This window comes from Meleagris gallopavo, chromosome 3, assembly GCF_000146605.3.
Source record: "Meleagris gallopavo isolate NT-WF06-2002-E0010 breed Aviagen turkey brand Nicholas breeding stock chromosome 3, Turkey_5.1, whole genome shotgun sequence".
NCBI classification, from domain to species: domain Eukaryota; kingdom Metazoa; phylum Chordata; class Aves; order Galliformes; family Phasianidae; genus Meleagris; species Meleagris gallopavo.
Window position 1 is genome coordinate 54,720,057 of NC_015013.2, and position 15,362 is coordinate 54,735,418.

At 37.0% G+C, this 15,362-nt stretch overlaps 1 protein-coding gene across 1 annotated transcript; it reads right to left on the reverse strand.

Annotated features, from left to right (window-relative positions):
• Positions 1–61: 61 nt before the first annotated feature.
• Positions 62–15,359, reverse strand: B4GALT6 (beta-1,4-galactosyltransferase 6). Its single transcript, XM_010708893.3, has 8 exons — positions 15,287–15,359; positions 5,557–5,673; positions 5,079–5,192; positions 4,626–4,750; positions 4,054–4,170; positions 2,562–2,749; positions 1,451–1,573; positions 62–722 (listed from the first exon to the last, which is right to left on the reverse strand). The coding sequence occupies exons 1-8, from the start codon at positions 15,357–15,359 to the stop codon at positions 617–619; spliced, it is 963 nt and encodes a 320-aa protein (XP_010707195.1). The 3' UTR covers positions 62–616.
• Positions 15,360–15,362: the final 3 nt, after the last annotated feature.

The window sequence follows — 15,362 nt, forward strand, 5'->3', positions numbered from 1 at the left end:
AAAGACATCCATTGATAGCAAAACTGAGCAGGATTTCTAGTTATTTGCAAACATAAACCAGAAACCCTATATTTTGAGCTTCACATTACAACTTGAAGATGCAGCTCGTCTGCTATATTCTGGTTGCTATTCTAGTCTAGGGTAGCCAGAGTGTTTTGCATAAGAAAGGAACCACAAAAGAGAAAGCTTAAGCCCACATGACCAGGAAACAAGATGACCTTCATCTCAGAATACAATGATATATGATAGAAGAAAACAACCCTTGAGGAGTCCTGAAGTTTGTTTTCACACAAGTCATTATCCCCAGCTGATCTGCTTCCTTATGCAGAATATCTAAATCTGCAAAGTAGAAAAGCTCTTCCAGCACTAGTGTCCAGACTATAAAGGAACTACAGTTTTCTGCATCAAATAGAATAACATCTCCTGACACAAAACTCAGTTTCTCTCACAGTTAAAAAAAATAAAATAAAATACCTGAACAAAACACATATGTTTAAAAGACATGGAATTCAGCATTGAAGAGGGAGCAACACTGCTTATTTGTGCGTGCAGAAGATATATGTAAGAAAAATCCTTACATCGTTAGCTGCAGTGTTTGATTAGTTTTTAGTTTTTCTTACCTTCCTAAAAACTGGACTTCACCTCTGTGATGATGAGGAATGGATTTGTATTTCCCTAAATCTCCCTCTGGTCTTGTTACATTGTATCCAGCATAGTGAACCCTGCAGTGCAATGAACAAAGTATCAAAAATGCCTCTGTTTAAGTTACAGCAAAAGTGAAAACTATGCCTTAACCATTTTAAAAGCTCAGTCTTTCCACTCACTGACATCCTCCCCCTTAAAAAAATCCCTTCTGTCTTAATAATGCTGTCAAAAACTAATTAAGTGGAGAACATTAATCATTATATGTTTAAGGCACAACAGGATGAAAAATATGAGAATAGCAGGGAAAGGAGAAAAACATTCCTCTTTTAAAATATCCCCCTCTATATATGAACTCATGTTTTAAGAAGTCCACTGGAATTTACAGTTGTTTACTGTGAGCATTTAGTAACATGGCAAACGCTGCTGTCTGTTATCCAATTTGTGACCATCTATAGGGCCAAAATTACCACTCACAGCTCTTAAGATATTAAATATAGCTGAAACTCATCCTTACTCTACAGCCTATGATATGGTATTCTGTAATGCTAGCAGTAGAGACATTTAATAAAAGTAAAAAGCTACACACAAAGGACTAGAAGGAATGAGACTAATATACTTAATACTATTCTGTTGTTACATCTATTGTGTTAAAAGAGCTCTCAAAAGTCTGTTACATATCCAAAGCAAAAAGGCCAAGAAAAAAAAAATTAATGTCACACTCATTCTTTTTATTCCTTAAAACAACAGAATTAATGTTGGATACTGTAGAACAATCAAGAAGATATAGTAAATATCGAACATTCACCTGTTCCAAAGATCATCATCTTCTCCACCCCATCCCCAGAAGGCATTTGGAAATCCATTAATCTTCTTGAATTGTTCCACCGTCAGTCCACTTACACCACCAAAGAACTCATTGTACGGAAGACTGAAAAAGACAAATTTCATATTCTTATCTGGACTTAAGTAAGTAGTCCTGTTATTGAGAAATACCCTTCAATAAGACACAAAGAATCCATAACTGAGGACATGTACAGAAGCAGAATGTGTCGACTGAGATAAACTGACTCACAGATCACTGGCATTAAGTAATACACATTGAAGTCACATAAAATATTTACAGCAGCATTAGATTTGCATGAAAGGTACCCTTACACTCAAATTTGTGTCTCAAATCTTTAGCTGTAGTAGCTCAAATTTGTAACATGAGCGTACCACATATTTCAAATGGCTGATTTAGATCCAAAGCTGAAAGTATAAAATGAAACCTTCTAATTATCTTTTGAACTACTCAACCGAGAAGAAAAAAAAAAAACACTTATTATTACTTCATTGCTTTTTTAAAATAATAATAAATCAGCAGTCAGTGAAGCATCAATTCAGTAATTTTAATTCTCAGCTGTATTCTATGGAATAGTTAAAAGTTATAAAGAATCAGTTTAATAGTATATATTCAACTACAGTAAAATACTTATCTACTTAAAGAAATTTAGATTTCCAGTTTTTAGAAAGTAAATTTTTAAATCAAAGACATGTATAGGTATGCATCTTTTTTTCCCAACAAGCATACACTAAGTACTAGCAGTAATTATTAAGTAATATGCAGTTGACCAACAAGAACAGCCAATATTCCTATATAATGCAATCTATATACACCAGGAGACTTGTGCAATGGGATTTCCAGTCCTCAAAATATTTCCTCACTATAAAAAAAAAAAAAATACAAGAATCAATATTAACTTCCATGATTTATAGATAAATTCTTCACTCAGCAGCTGCCACAGTGAAGTGCGTTTTAATGAATATCGTTTCAGATTTTCTGTTTCATCTATTGGATTTACCTTGAAAGAATTACATACGCTTCAAGAATGTTTCTTAAAGACCCAGAAACAACATGGATAAAGCCAATTACTTACATGTACATGTATTTGTCCAGCTTTGCTGCAAAATGACGTGGCATTTCTCCACATCCGTAATAATTTCGGTCATTTTCAGGTAAGTGATCCACATCATGAAATATTATGCAGTCCCAGACAACATCCTTCATAGCCTCCTTGAAGCCAACGTTAAAGAGCATTGCACGATTAAAAGGTTGTGTACCTGTCTTCAAACAGCAAACAAGGAAGAAAGAGACATACTTTCAGCACCGGAGAAACACATTACATTCCACACAAAAAGAAAAAACAAGTATTCGCTTGTTGATGCTTGTTATTTCTGTAGTTAAACAGAGGAATGGCTCTGGTTAATTTCATCAACTGGGCTTTGTGGTTTAGCAGTCTGAGACAGCTTTCCACCTTGCACAAAACTTAACAGCGCTAGCAACTTACAGCATTTGATCAGTACAGCGTGAGGTTACCAGTTACCTGAAGTATTTGAAGTGTTTGTTATTATGTAGGTAATTATAATTAATCGTATAATTGTAATTATCATTTTAGAACTTAATTCCAGTTTCTGAGAAACTTTAATGAAATTAAATTCAAATTCTTTTAATTTCACAATTTAAATCTTCGTATTTCTATTCTGAACAAATGAGACAATATAACTAACAAGACTGATTCATAAAGCAAATGCATTCTACATGATTTAATGACAATTGGTGATCTTTTTCTGTTTGCTACTTTTCCAATTGTCACCTGAAAATGCCACATAAGATAAGCCATGAGAAATCCAGTAATTTCTTCAGAGATCTACTTATCTACTAAAGCCAACAACAGCACAGAGTCTTCCATTAATCTCAACTACTTTGTTCCTTCACTGTGACTTGCAGACACTTTGTTGGCTGATGTTTTTTTTTCCCCTCCACATCCATCCCTCACTGTTTTTGAAGAGTCTCAGTCTCTAGCTAGTTAGTAATTCTGTACTATCAACATTGCCATTATATTTCACTTCTATTAACCAGATGCATACACATTAAAGCTACTGGCTTTGAATGGATTTCATCAAGTACATACTGTAAAACGGCCTTCTCTAAATGAAGATTTCCAAACTTCTCCCCATAAAACAAATTTAGGTTTTTGTTTGTTTGTTTAGTTTGAAAATTTAAAATGACAATAGACTCCAAGAATATGTGTTATATTATCACTACAAAATACTAGCCTGTACTTAGGGGGAAAAAAAAGAACAACACAGGCTACTCCTTAGGACGAAGCTGAACATTGTTTTTTCACTCAAAAAATTAAAACATAGAATCATAGAATCCTTAGAACTAGAAGGGACCTGCAAAGGCCATTTAGTCCAACTCAGCAATGATCAGGGACATCCACAGGTAGGTTGCCCAGAGCAAGCATAACCTCAAGAGTGACAGTTTTTCAATTCTTGATTCATTCAAATCTTGGTTAAAAAAAAAAAAGTACAGATCTCCTTTAGTAAGGAATCCTGAAGATTCATTTTTCAAGCCAATGTTGTTACCTGTTCAACAACATAGAAGGCAAATTCCAGCCGCTGCTTCTGCAACATCGGTATCAGATGCCGGAAGAAAATTGGAAGATGCTCGTGACGATTACGGAAAGGAATGATGATCGCCACCTTCAAAAATTATTTGTGTCAAACTATTTTATTAATATTTTTTAATTATGCTTTATTTAATACAGATTAACTATTTTCCCCACTGTACATAAAAAATTAGCTCAGTGTTCTAAAATGTCATTTCCATTAAGAAAGCAAGTTTGAATTTTGATCAAGCAACTGAAAAGAGAAGAAAATATCTTAAGTAAAAGTTGAATAAAATTTTCATTTTATGATAATTTGCTTCTAGTTACACTTTAAGCAACATACACATAGGACAAGTTTATGCCTACATAACAAAGTTATGTTTAATTACAGCTCATGACAATCCATTTCATGTTATTCAACAAGCTTTAGTCTCTGAGCACAAAGCACGTATTTTAATATACCACATATAATAAAAAAGCGTAGCAATAGAAGACTGAGTACTTGCAACTGAATTCAAACAAGAAAAAAAAAGCAAAGAAACACCTCACCTTCCATCGTGGCTTACAGTCTTTGGGCTTCCAGTGTCCTCCTGGTTTGATGTCTAAGTCTTTTGAAAATAGTTGCTGAATTTCATCAAAACTAATTTCACTCATATTTACATCAATAAGGCCTCCTATATAGAAGAAAAATATTTATTAATTTCAATTATGATGGTAGGTCTAACTCTACAAAGCATATAACAGGCAACTGTCAGATTCCTTGAAAGTTTCCTTAGAAATACTTATAATGCTTATATGCATTTTTATACCAACATAAACATCACTCTGTTTCTCTGATTATTTGTATTTGATGCTGTTAGAACTTTTTATTACATTCCCAAAGTAGGAAAATTAAAATATTTAGTATTAAATTTAGTATTAACTTTTTTTTTTAATAATTACGTTGCATTTTAAGTACAATCCAATTGACTACATAAGCATTAAGATCAGCTTTAAACTTACTCATGTAAGGCAGTTTCTCTGGACAAGCCTGGTAAGGAGAGTAAGTGAAGTTTTCTGGAAGATACATTGTTGTTTGAGCAACACAGTCACTAGAGTTGTTTCCTTCAGGATAATCTTAAAAAAAGGGAATGATTGGTGTAAAAAAATGTAAGTAATCCAGTGATTTTCTATCATATTATCACACAGTTGACACCACTGACTTTGTAAATTCAAAATTCCTTACAGCATGATGAAAAAACATTCTACCACAATAACAGTAATTCACTTACAGTATCTGTGTTACAGCTATGACATTTTCCCTGTTAAAATGAATTGATACACATTAATTCTTTGGCCTTCTCTACAGTCACTGAAAAGTTGGATGTGGTTCTAGGTTTTCATAGTCAAGCTACAACATCAAGGTTTGTTTGTGTAGGTCCCCCCCTATTCATCCCAAAAAGATCTTTTAGAAATGAGATTAAATAAGAAATATCCTTACCTGTTCCATTCAGTGTTGTATTTTTGTTAGTATACAATCTGATCATGTGTCCTATTGTTTTTACATTTTCCCTCAGCATTATACCACGAGCTTGCACCATGAAGAGATACGTATTTGCTGAGAAAACAAAAAGCAGTTTTGATTTCAATTAAAATAAGGTTATTTCAAAACTTTTTTTTAACATCCACTTATAATGTGCTCAAGTGTTTCTTACTAGGTCTGAATTCATAGCTAGTGAATATTAATACTACAGAACGAAGATCCTCAAAGAGTAAAATTTAACAAAATAAATTCAGTGACAGGCTTATTTATAAGATAAAATTATTGAAAGTCAATGTGTTTCATATTACACTTTCTTTTCACTTTAGCTTACAAAAAGCAAATGACAGTGCAGGGAATCAATTGAATTTAACTTAAGTTTTCATGTGCAGACACACGTCCATCCATCTCCAAAATACAGGATACACATTAATACATACATCATAAAAATACAGGACAAAAAAAAGTTTATAAATTCTTCAGTCCCACAGAACTATCCTCCTTTTTAATCTTTAGTTAAACACAGCTTTCAACCAAAGTGTACTGCTACTCATTCACTCCTAACTGTTGTTTCATTATGCAATTGTTATAAATCACTGCCAATCATAAAATATTAATGCTTGATAATTAGATATAAAGTATTCATTTTAGGCAGTAAGCATAAGTAAATTAGCATTGAAAGTGACTATGACACTCACTCATAGCAACAATAAGAAATATTCACTTGTTTCAGCTTCGCATTCAAAGCCCCAAATCTGACCTCAACATCCTAAACAGAAAGCAAGTCAGTTGGAAAAAGGGCTGCATTTATACCTGAGTAAGCAAACGTGTATCCAGGACTCAAAGAGCTCAAAAAACAATGTAAAAAAAAAAAATCATTCTGCAGAATGACTTTTAATCTTTGGAGCAACAAGGACCACACAGTCATCTACTCAACAGTTTAACTTCAATCATTTCAACTATTTGAAGCACCCATTTGTACGGCAGATATTTGGCTTGCTGGAACTATTGAGCCACTGTAACCAAAAAATGCTCTGAGATTTTGGAGGAAATAACTAAATATACTAGATCTCATGACCCAGCACCAATGGCATGACACAAACAAGGGCTCACAGTGCCAGAGGCAGATGTTGGTGGTATGGCAGTAGAGGCTAAACCTTCCCACCAATAACATTCAGTTACATTCTATTGCCATGTGACAGATGTCAGGGGCTGACAGAATGGTGTCTGACATGGAAGTGGTTATGTAACAAAGGTATAGGATTGAATTGCTCCATGTGGAAAAAATGGCACCCACTGGTGTTCATCAATGCTTGCTGAACTTTTACGGAGACCAAACAGTGGATGCGAGCACAGTGAGACGGTGAATTTCAGCAGCACCAACAGCAACATCAAAGACAAGCCACGTTCCAGATGGCCATGCATAGCTGTCACATCATGAAATGAAGAGTTCATCCATGTGAACTGGATAAATGGTGGCAATTGTGTTGAAAAGTACTGTAGCTGAAAACTTGCTCTATCAAATAGCGCTACTATGCACTTCATATTTGTTGTAGTTTCCATGGAAATAAACAGCAGGCATTACTTTTGAAGTGAACAGTAACTCTGAATCAGTCAAAGTCTTTTCACAGCGCAATACAAGAGAACTTTGTATAAAGGACAGGAGAGCACTTCCAAAGGAAAATATGACGACCAATTCCACCACATTAGCAAACAATACTAACCGACATCCACAGCAATCTAAATACCTACACTACCTTTCCAGAAATAATATCTGTAAATCCTACAGTAATGTTTTTGTGTTTGGTTTTAAATAATTTATGGGGAGTTTTATCGGCATTCAGAAAACTCTTTATTAACAACAAGGGAAACTATTACTTAGCAGTCAAGCTCAGAACATTCCAGGTGCTGTGCATGGAGTATAACCTCCAAACTCTTGATCAAGAAGACTAGCTGTTTTGACACATGAGAATTCACTTGTGTAAAAATTATTCAACTACTGGCATTGTTAACTTATGTTAAAATCCTACAGCCACAAAAAACAAAAACAGCAACAAAAAAAGAGTTTGGCCTGATACTGAAAGTAGGATCTCAATTTTCTTAATAAGAAAGCTTAATGCTTTTTCTTCCGCTTACACATTTACTAGCCTTTTTTTTTCTCCTCGCTGCTACCAAAACACTGGCTGAAAACACTTCAGCTATTACACAAATAAATTGTACACAAATAGCAATGGAAACTGTGGACACTGCACAGGCAGCAAACTTATTCTCCAAAATTGCTTCTGCTATGGCTGAAAGATTTATTCCAGAAGTCGTAAGAAAGAATATTTTAAAAAATCTACACCAACATATTACCATTACAGCTTTACTAACCTGATGCTAAGTACAGAACTAAGATGAAGACCTTGAAACAAGTCCACAGGAAAGACAAGAGGGTCATAAGTGCCTTCAATTCCTACGGGAAACCTTATTCTAATCCAGGTAAGACTGCAAACAAACCCTGATTAAACAAATTTTCTGCAAAAGCATCTACAAGCTCTCTTTTTTGAAGGAAAATTTGCTTCTCTTGAGGAAAATGCTTTTATCATTAAAATTGAAAAACAGAAACAAAAGGAAAAGTACTTACATAACACTTCCATAGCACCTGGCAAGAAGAGTTAGAGTCAAATATTTGTGTAAGGGTGGTAAGACATGGGGACAGTTTGCCCAGAGAGGCTATGGATGTCCTCTTCCTGCAAGCATTGAAGGCCAGGCTGGATGAGGCTTTGAGCAACCTGGTCTAGAGGGAGGTGTCCCTGCCTATAGCAGAAGGTTGGAACTGGATGATCTGCAAGGGCCCTTCCAACCCAAAACATTCTTTGATTCAAAAATTAGGTTATGTCAGTACAGCCCCAGCAACACCTGCTCTTAAAAAAAAAAGCAAAAAAACCCAGCATACGGAGCAGCTCAAATGGGGGATACTTGATAGAGAATCCAGAGACACAGCAAAATTAAAATGCAATAAACACTGCTTCTGCAGAAGGTAGGTCTTGCCAATGGCCATTTCCTCCGAAGTTATACATCTGATATTAACACCTGTTTTCATAAGATTTCTGAAAAAGCACATTCAACACATTGCATAAAAATTGACGTGGATTCAAACTGGTTAACAGAGAGATCTCAGCTACTAACTGCAAATGGGAAATAATCTCATAGGGACATTTCTAGAACAAGTCCCACACAGACCTCTTCTCATCTCAAGGTTATATCGTATTATTCTAAGCAACATGAGAGATATAAATACACTACTGGCAGACCTCATGAATGGCAATCAATCAAGTGTTAAACTCAAAAGTGTTCAGATTAAATTCTAAAGACTAAGCTAAATATACAGCAAATATAACTCAACTTGAGATGGCTTAAAAAAAAATCAAGAATTTAGGTGCTACGAATACTTTACAAGCTACAGCACAAGGACTTTAAAACACATGTAATAAATAATTTCGCAGTAAAGATAACCAAACTAAACTAGGACTGCTGGAAATTACTTCCTGTTCACAAACTCAAATCTATTGAGAACACAGATAAAAATCAATAGTAGTGTTCAAAATCCACAAGATTTTATTTTTCCATTTCATAGAATCATAGAATGGCTCGGGTTGAAAAGAACCACAATGCTCATCTAGTTTCAACCCCCCTGCTATGTGCAGGGTCACCAACCACCAGACCAGGCTGCCCAGAGCCACATCCAGCCTGGCCTTGAATGCCTCCAGGGATGGGGCATCCACAACCTCCTTGGGCAACCTGTTCCAGTGTGTCACCACCCTCTGAGTGGAAAAACTTCCTCCTAATGTCTAACCTAAACCTCCCCTGTCTCAGTTTAAAACCATTCCCCCTTGTCCTATCACTATTTGTTGTTAATCAGAAGTTTTTAAAACATATGCAACAATAAAAAAAAAAACACGTTGGCCTTGAAACCTGGCCTACAGGAATTTTTGGCCTGATTTATTGTTGAACATTTAAAATGAATTTTCACTGTTCGTAATTTAATAATAAATGAACACTTATTTCATTTGTGTGATGAGACTGCTTTCAAGTTTGCATATATATACATCCTTGTAAGGAAAACACGTTAGAAAGACACAGATCACCTTAATCTGTAAGAAATACCAACAACGATTGATGTTCCTGGAGGTTAATAGAGATCATTCATATGATGCAGGTGGATATATCTTTACCAAATACCACAGAGAGGTTTCAAAATTGTTTACAGTGGTGGTGTTTTTTCAAGACTCCAGACAATGTCTGTATACTTGCTGTCACAAAGAATATGCCTAATAGATGAGTCCTCTGGCTCCAAGTCTGAAGGACTGAATAAACATCAGTTACTTACTTAGCAGAGCCAGTAAAAAAGGCTAACCTATCAGTCAAGTCTCCACTTAAGGGTGAAGAACAGAAACAATCGAATATTTTAAGCGTGATACCCAAAACAATCTTCAATACAACTTCTTACATACTTTACATGAAGCTGGATTCAATGAAGGTCCCTTCCATCTCAGGATGCTCCATTCTATCCTCCATCAGACAATTAGCTGATGGATTAGCAAAGTTAAATAATTCAGTAGCTAATTCTGAAACAATTTCCTCCAACTGAAGCCTTTGATAACAGTTGAACTTAAAATGATTGTGGCATAACCAACAGCACCCTGCCTTTGCATTAGCAACAGCATGGCCTTTAGGTCAATAGTACTGACTCTCCTTTGTACAGCAACTCGTGAGACCATGTTAGCACACCACAGTTAGTATGGGGATTCCAGTAAAAGAAAGGTTTTAACACACCAAAGCAAGCCCAGAGGAAAATCTTAATGATGGAGTTGGTAATGTAGAAACAGAAACTGAATGAAATGAGTTTTTCAGTCCTAACAGGAAATGACTATGGGGAAAGTGAACTTTTGGTGTTTTCAGTCATACAGTGGAAATGGAAACACTGAAAAGATGAAATTGAATGCTTCTCAGAGCTAGATAGAAAACAATACACAAGGCAATGAACACGAGAAAAAGATGGAAAATTCCAACAACATTACAACTTTCTCAGAACTGTCAAACACTGAGACAGGTTGTCCAAAGAGATATTTGAAACTCAACCAGACATGGCCATAAGCAATCTGATCTACTATGATCTGCTTGCAGCAGGAGGTTGCATCAGATAACTTCCACAGGTCTATGCCAACCTAAATTGTTCTGTGATCAAACAGCAAGTCTTCAGAAACATTACAAATGACAAAGATGCCAGGAACACAGAGGCTGTGCCCGTATCTATGGGCTCAGCACCTGAAATCATTCACAGGCAAAAGTTTATCTTGCTGATCACATTTTCAGTTCTTTCCTCCATTTCTGCACAAGTTGAAAAGGCTTGGTATAGGCTTTTTCTATTAGGTAAATCATTTCCTAATACTGAATAGGGGAAGAAATAAAATATATTAAATGTATCAACTTGTATGCTGAAACCAATGGAGATGGTTCCAAAATTCTGCCTAGCTAGCAAGCTGCTCCTTGGCTAGGAATGACAGAGGAGGTTAACGGGAGCTGTGTTTTTCCTCAACAGTCTCATTCACTGCTCAGGTTTTCTGCTCAATGAGGTCAAAAACAGACTATATCTTCCACAATCCCTGCACTGCTTCATACCCATTTCCCACAAGTACTATAACATCATTACATCCAAGCTGGCCAATTTAGACTGCAGTTGCCTACTGCAAGAGAGCTGTAAGATGCTGCTAGAAGTATTCTGCTGAAGTTGGAAAAAAAAAAAAAACCCTCAGTGGTAAGAGATTGCTGCATAAAACCAGTTACAATGTATGAGATTTCAGTTATGATGATGATAGAAAAGTTGAGAAGTAAAGTACAAAAGATAAATCTCTCTGGCAACTACCAGATTGGCTTGGCAGTGAAATAAAATCAGCAAGCGTTCCTTCTTGTTCACCAGAGCCCTCTATCTTTGTCTGATTCTCCTCATCTTTGGAGACATTCCACGATGTAAACTCAAAACTAAATGTGTTTTGAATAGCTGTCAGCATCAGGCATCAACTATTCAAGTTGCTGTCATCAGTACTGTTATCAGCAACACTGAATAAGAGATTCCTGCCAAACATTCCGGCTCTGCTAGCTTCCTCAGTCTCTACGTGCAGGATATATTTACAGTAAACATTTATGTATTTGGAACTTCCAATGAAGTTTCAGAATCATGTGCCATCTTCATTTATTAACTCAAAATAAGCAACTTCTATTTCAAGAACCTGAGAAGGAGCAGAAGATGAAGGGTATTCCATCAAATACAAGAGATTAGTACGCAGACGTGTTATTTCAACACTTAAACAAAAAACTTACTTTTCAAACATTTAAAATGTTGACTACCATTTATTTTACCTATCCCTCTGCTTTAAAGTTTCTGCTTTCAAAACGTCCATCCAATTTAAAAGGGAACACAAAAAAAGAGAAAAAATAGTTTTCTTCTCTCATTAGTATTCAGAAGATTGAAGCGTTTCAGTTTCTGTTCTTCTATCAAAAGCAGACAGGGAACACTGAGGTAAGGTTGTAACCATCTCTACTCCACTCCATCTTCTCTTCATATAAAAGAGAGGAGAGGAGATGCACAAAAAACAGTGCATGAATTCTTCTCAGTAAGCCCTAAATTTTTATGTGGTGTGGAATATTACATCTTAGTCTCAAAATACACAGTAGTGACTGAAAACCTGACTCATAAATGCTTTTCTACTTCTCATATTCTGAAATGCACAGGAAAACGAAAGCTTCTATTTCCCCAAGAACTAATATTCTGCTAGGCCTCCACAAATAATAATAGAAATCAGTGGTATACATATAACTACTGTGCAAATAAAAGTATTTAAACTTCAAAAATAAGCAAAAACATTAAAGAAAGTGGTTGAGATTTTTCCTCTTAACAAATTACCCAAATTCACAAATTCTGCAGTTTCACTTAAAAAAAAAAAGTATAGATGCTATCCTTTAACAGAGGAAATGTGACAATAGCCTCTCCAAAACTTCCCCAGAGCTAAAGAATTCCTTGTGTGGACGTCTTCTCCTTTTGATAAGCCAAGAACTGTGTGCAAGAAGGGAACTCCATTGCATTAGGCCAATAAAAATTAAGTTTTCATTCAGATTTTGTCCTTTCAGGAAGCCACTCTGCTACATAGTGTACATACTCTTCTTCTCACACAACTGGGAAATCAACTTCTCCCTCTCTTTTCAATTCCCACCTCCATTAGGAAGAGAAAACACTTCTGTCTTCCCCTCTGCCGTGTCTTGGATCTTGAGGGAGAAAGTGTTCTGCTGAACCAAGAATACAATCATAGAATCACTCAGGTTGGAAAAGATCTTAAAGATCATCGAGTCCAACCATGACCTAACCATGCTACCCTAACAACCCTCTGCTAAACCATGTCCCTGAGCACCACATCCAAACGCTTTTTAAACACATCCAGGGACGGCGACTCAACCAGCTCAACCAACCAATCTGTTCATTAGAACACATCTGCACATAGGAATTATGACAGATCACAACTATTAATGATAACTACAGAGTAAAGTTCTATAGATATCTCACTTTTGCTTTGAGCTTTACAATTTTTCATTCGTAGTTACATATTCATAAAATGCTGCTGGCTGAACTTCAGTAAACAATCTTTGGCATGCTTCACCTCCTCATGCACAATCAACTTCGATTTAAATACACCTATTCCATTACACACAATCAAAGGGAAAAAGTACGTACAGCAATTTGAAAATAGCATATGCATACCACATGCAATTATTACATGAATCACCTATCTAAACTACTACTTTCCTTCAGATCTTCCTTTGTTACTATTTAGACATTCATCCAAGAACATTGCCAGGATGGCTGCCGGTTTTATTCTGAGATATAATGCTATCTTCTTCCTCTCCATAGTACACAGTAACATTTCTGGGAGCAAATCCTTGGGAAATCATCACCACATCTGCAATCTGACAGATTTGGATTACCAGTGTAAAATCTTCCTACTGCTCTTCTCTTCAAGATTTTGTACATTCACTTCCCCAGTAAGACCAGCACAGGATGGCAGCATTTTGAACTCTTAAACAGAGCAGGACACCAGTGAACAGTAATTGGAAAGAACTGCAATCTCACAAACTCATCTAACTATTGAAGATTTTCCTTATTGCAAGACTTGATAGGGCTGACTGTAACATATCCATCTGAGATTGCAGGGTTTTTTTGTTTTGTTTTGTTTTAATGTTGATTAGGCCTGAAATACCCCAGGAATTCTTCTGGAATACCCTGTTGATTTCACTTCAATTCTGGTACAAGGAAAACTGAAAAGCATCTAACCCGATAGCTAAGCAGCAAGAAGTCAAGAAAGAAATTACTAGAGACTACGAAACTGAATACGGTACTATACAAATGTTTAGTAAGAAGCAGATATACTTCTAAGACATTCAGCTAAAAAGAAACATTTCAATGATGAAAAAAATCCAGCGGCATGCATTATGCATCTTAACGCTCTTGTTCAGTACAAAAATGCAAACAGGACCAAATTAATTACAGAATGGCTTAAGTTGGAAGGGACCTTAAAGCCCATCCAGTTCCAATCCCCTGCCATGGTCAAGGCTCCCCCACCAGCTCAGCTGCCCAGGGCCCATCCAAATTTGAGCGCCTTCAGGGATGGGGCACCACATCTTATCTGGGCAGCTGTGCCACTGCCTAATGCCTTTTGAGTGAAAAAACTTCCTCCTAACATCTAACCTAGATCTACTCTCTTTTAGCTTAAAGCCATTCCTCCTTGTCCTACCACTGTTAGATCAGGAACAGAAGTTAAGCTGAACAGCTAGAAGACAGTAGACAGCAGGACACAATTATTGCAAAGATTGGGCCACCTGATCAGAGGCTACATTTTGCAGCACTGACTGCAGAGAGGAGTTTCAAGCACTAAGAAAAGACAGAGATGACAGGGAGACAGCTTTACAGATACAAGTGGTGCAAGAGATAGCATCAACATTCTCTGGAAAAAGGGGAAGCATAGCCTAGCCAACAGACACACCACACAGCAAAACACTACAGAGCCCCAGACAGTATTTCTTATCTCAGGAAACACAAGCTAGTTCTGAAGGACTCGTCCAGTGAAGAAGAGCCTGATGCCCTCCCTGGAAGAGCACAAGTGAGCTAAGAACACAGCACCCGACCAGTTCTGTGGCTTGCTTCCCTATCAGACCCAGACCTGCAGCTGTGTTATGCAGCATTTCTCACACAACTCATCTCTCTACTGCAGCAGTGATTTTAAAGGTAATAGTTAACCAAGAGCATAGCTTCTGAAGAGATCTCACTGACAGAAAAAAACGACAAGCGTTTTAACGGATTCACGCAGCTACTATTGCCTTAAAAAGATGCATTCAGGCAACCCCGTGGCTCACTCCCTCCTTCTGCCATTAGCTTACGGCGCGGCGTTACGGCTAGCAGCGTTTTCACCTCACTTTCCTGGCCTGGCAAGCAGGAATAGCACTGCCCACGTCGCGACGCCAGATGAACCTTCTAGAGCGTCGGAAGGCAGCACAACAAAGATGCGGGGTTAGCAGCAGCGCGCCCGGCCCCGCGCCCACCACGGGTACAGCGGGGGTCCTTGAGGCCCGCCTCCCCTCCCCCCCCAACGGGCCGGCTCACCTATGCCGGGGGCTACGTAGATGAAGTAGAGGCAGGAGGAGGAGAAGGAGAAGAAGAAGATGAATGCGAGCATGGA

What these genes read in the sequence shown, in the direction of transcription:
- B4GALT6 (XM_010708893.3), bottom strand. Translation starts at nt 15,359, where the DNA reads ATGCTCGCATTCATCTTCTTCTTCTCCTTCTCCTCCTCCTGCCTCTAC. An exon ending in TACAACACTGAATGGAACAG is followed by an intron (nt 5,193 to 5,556) that starts GTAAGGATATTT and finishes CCTTTTTTTAAG; the next exon opens with ATTATCCTGAAGGAAACAAC. An exon ending in GATGATGATCTTTGGAACAG is followed by an intron (nt 723 to 1,450) that starts GTGAATGTTCGA and finishes ATTGCACTGCAG; the next exon opens with GGTTCACTATGCTGGATACA.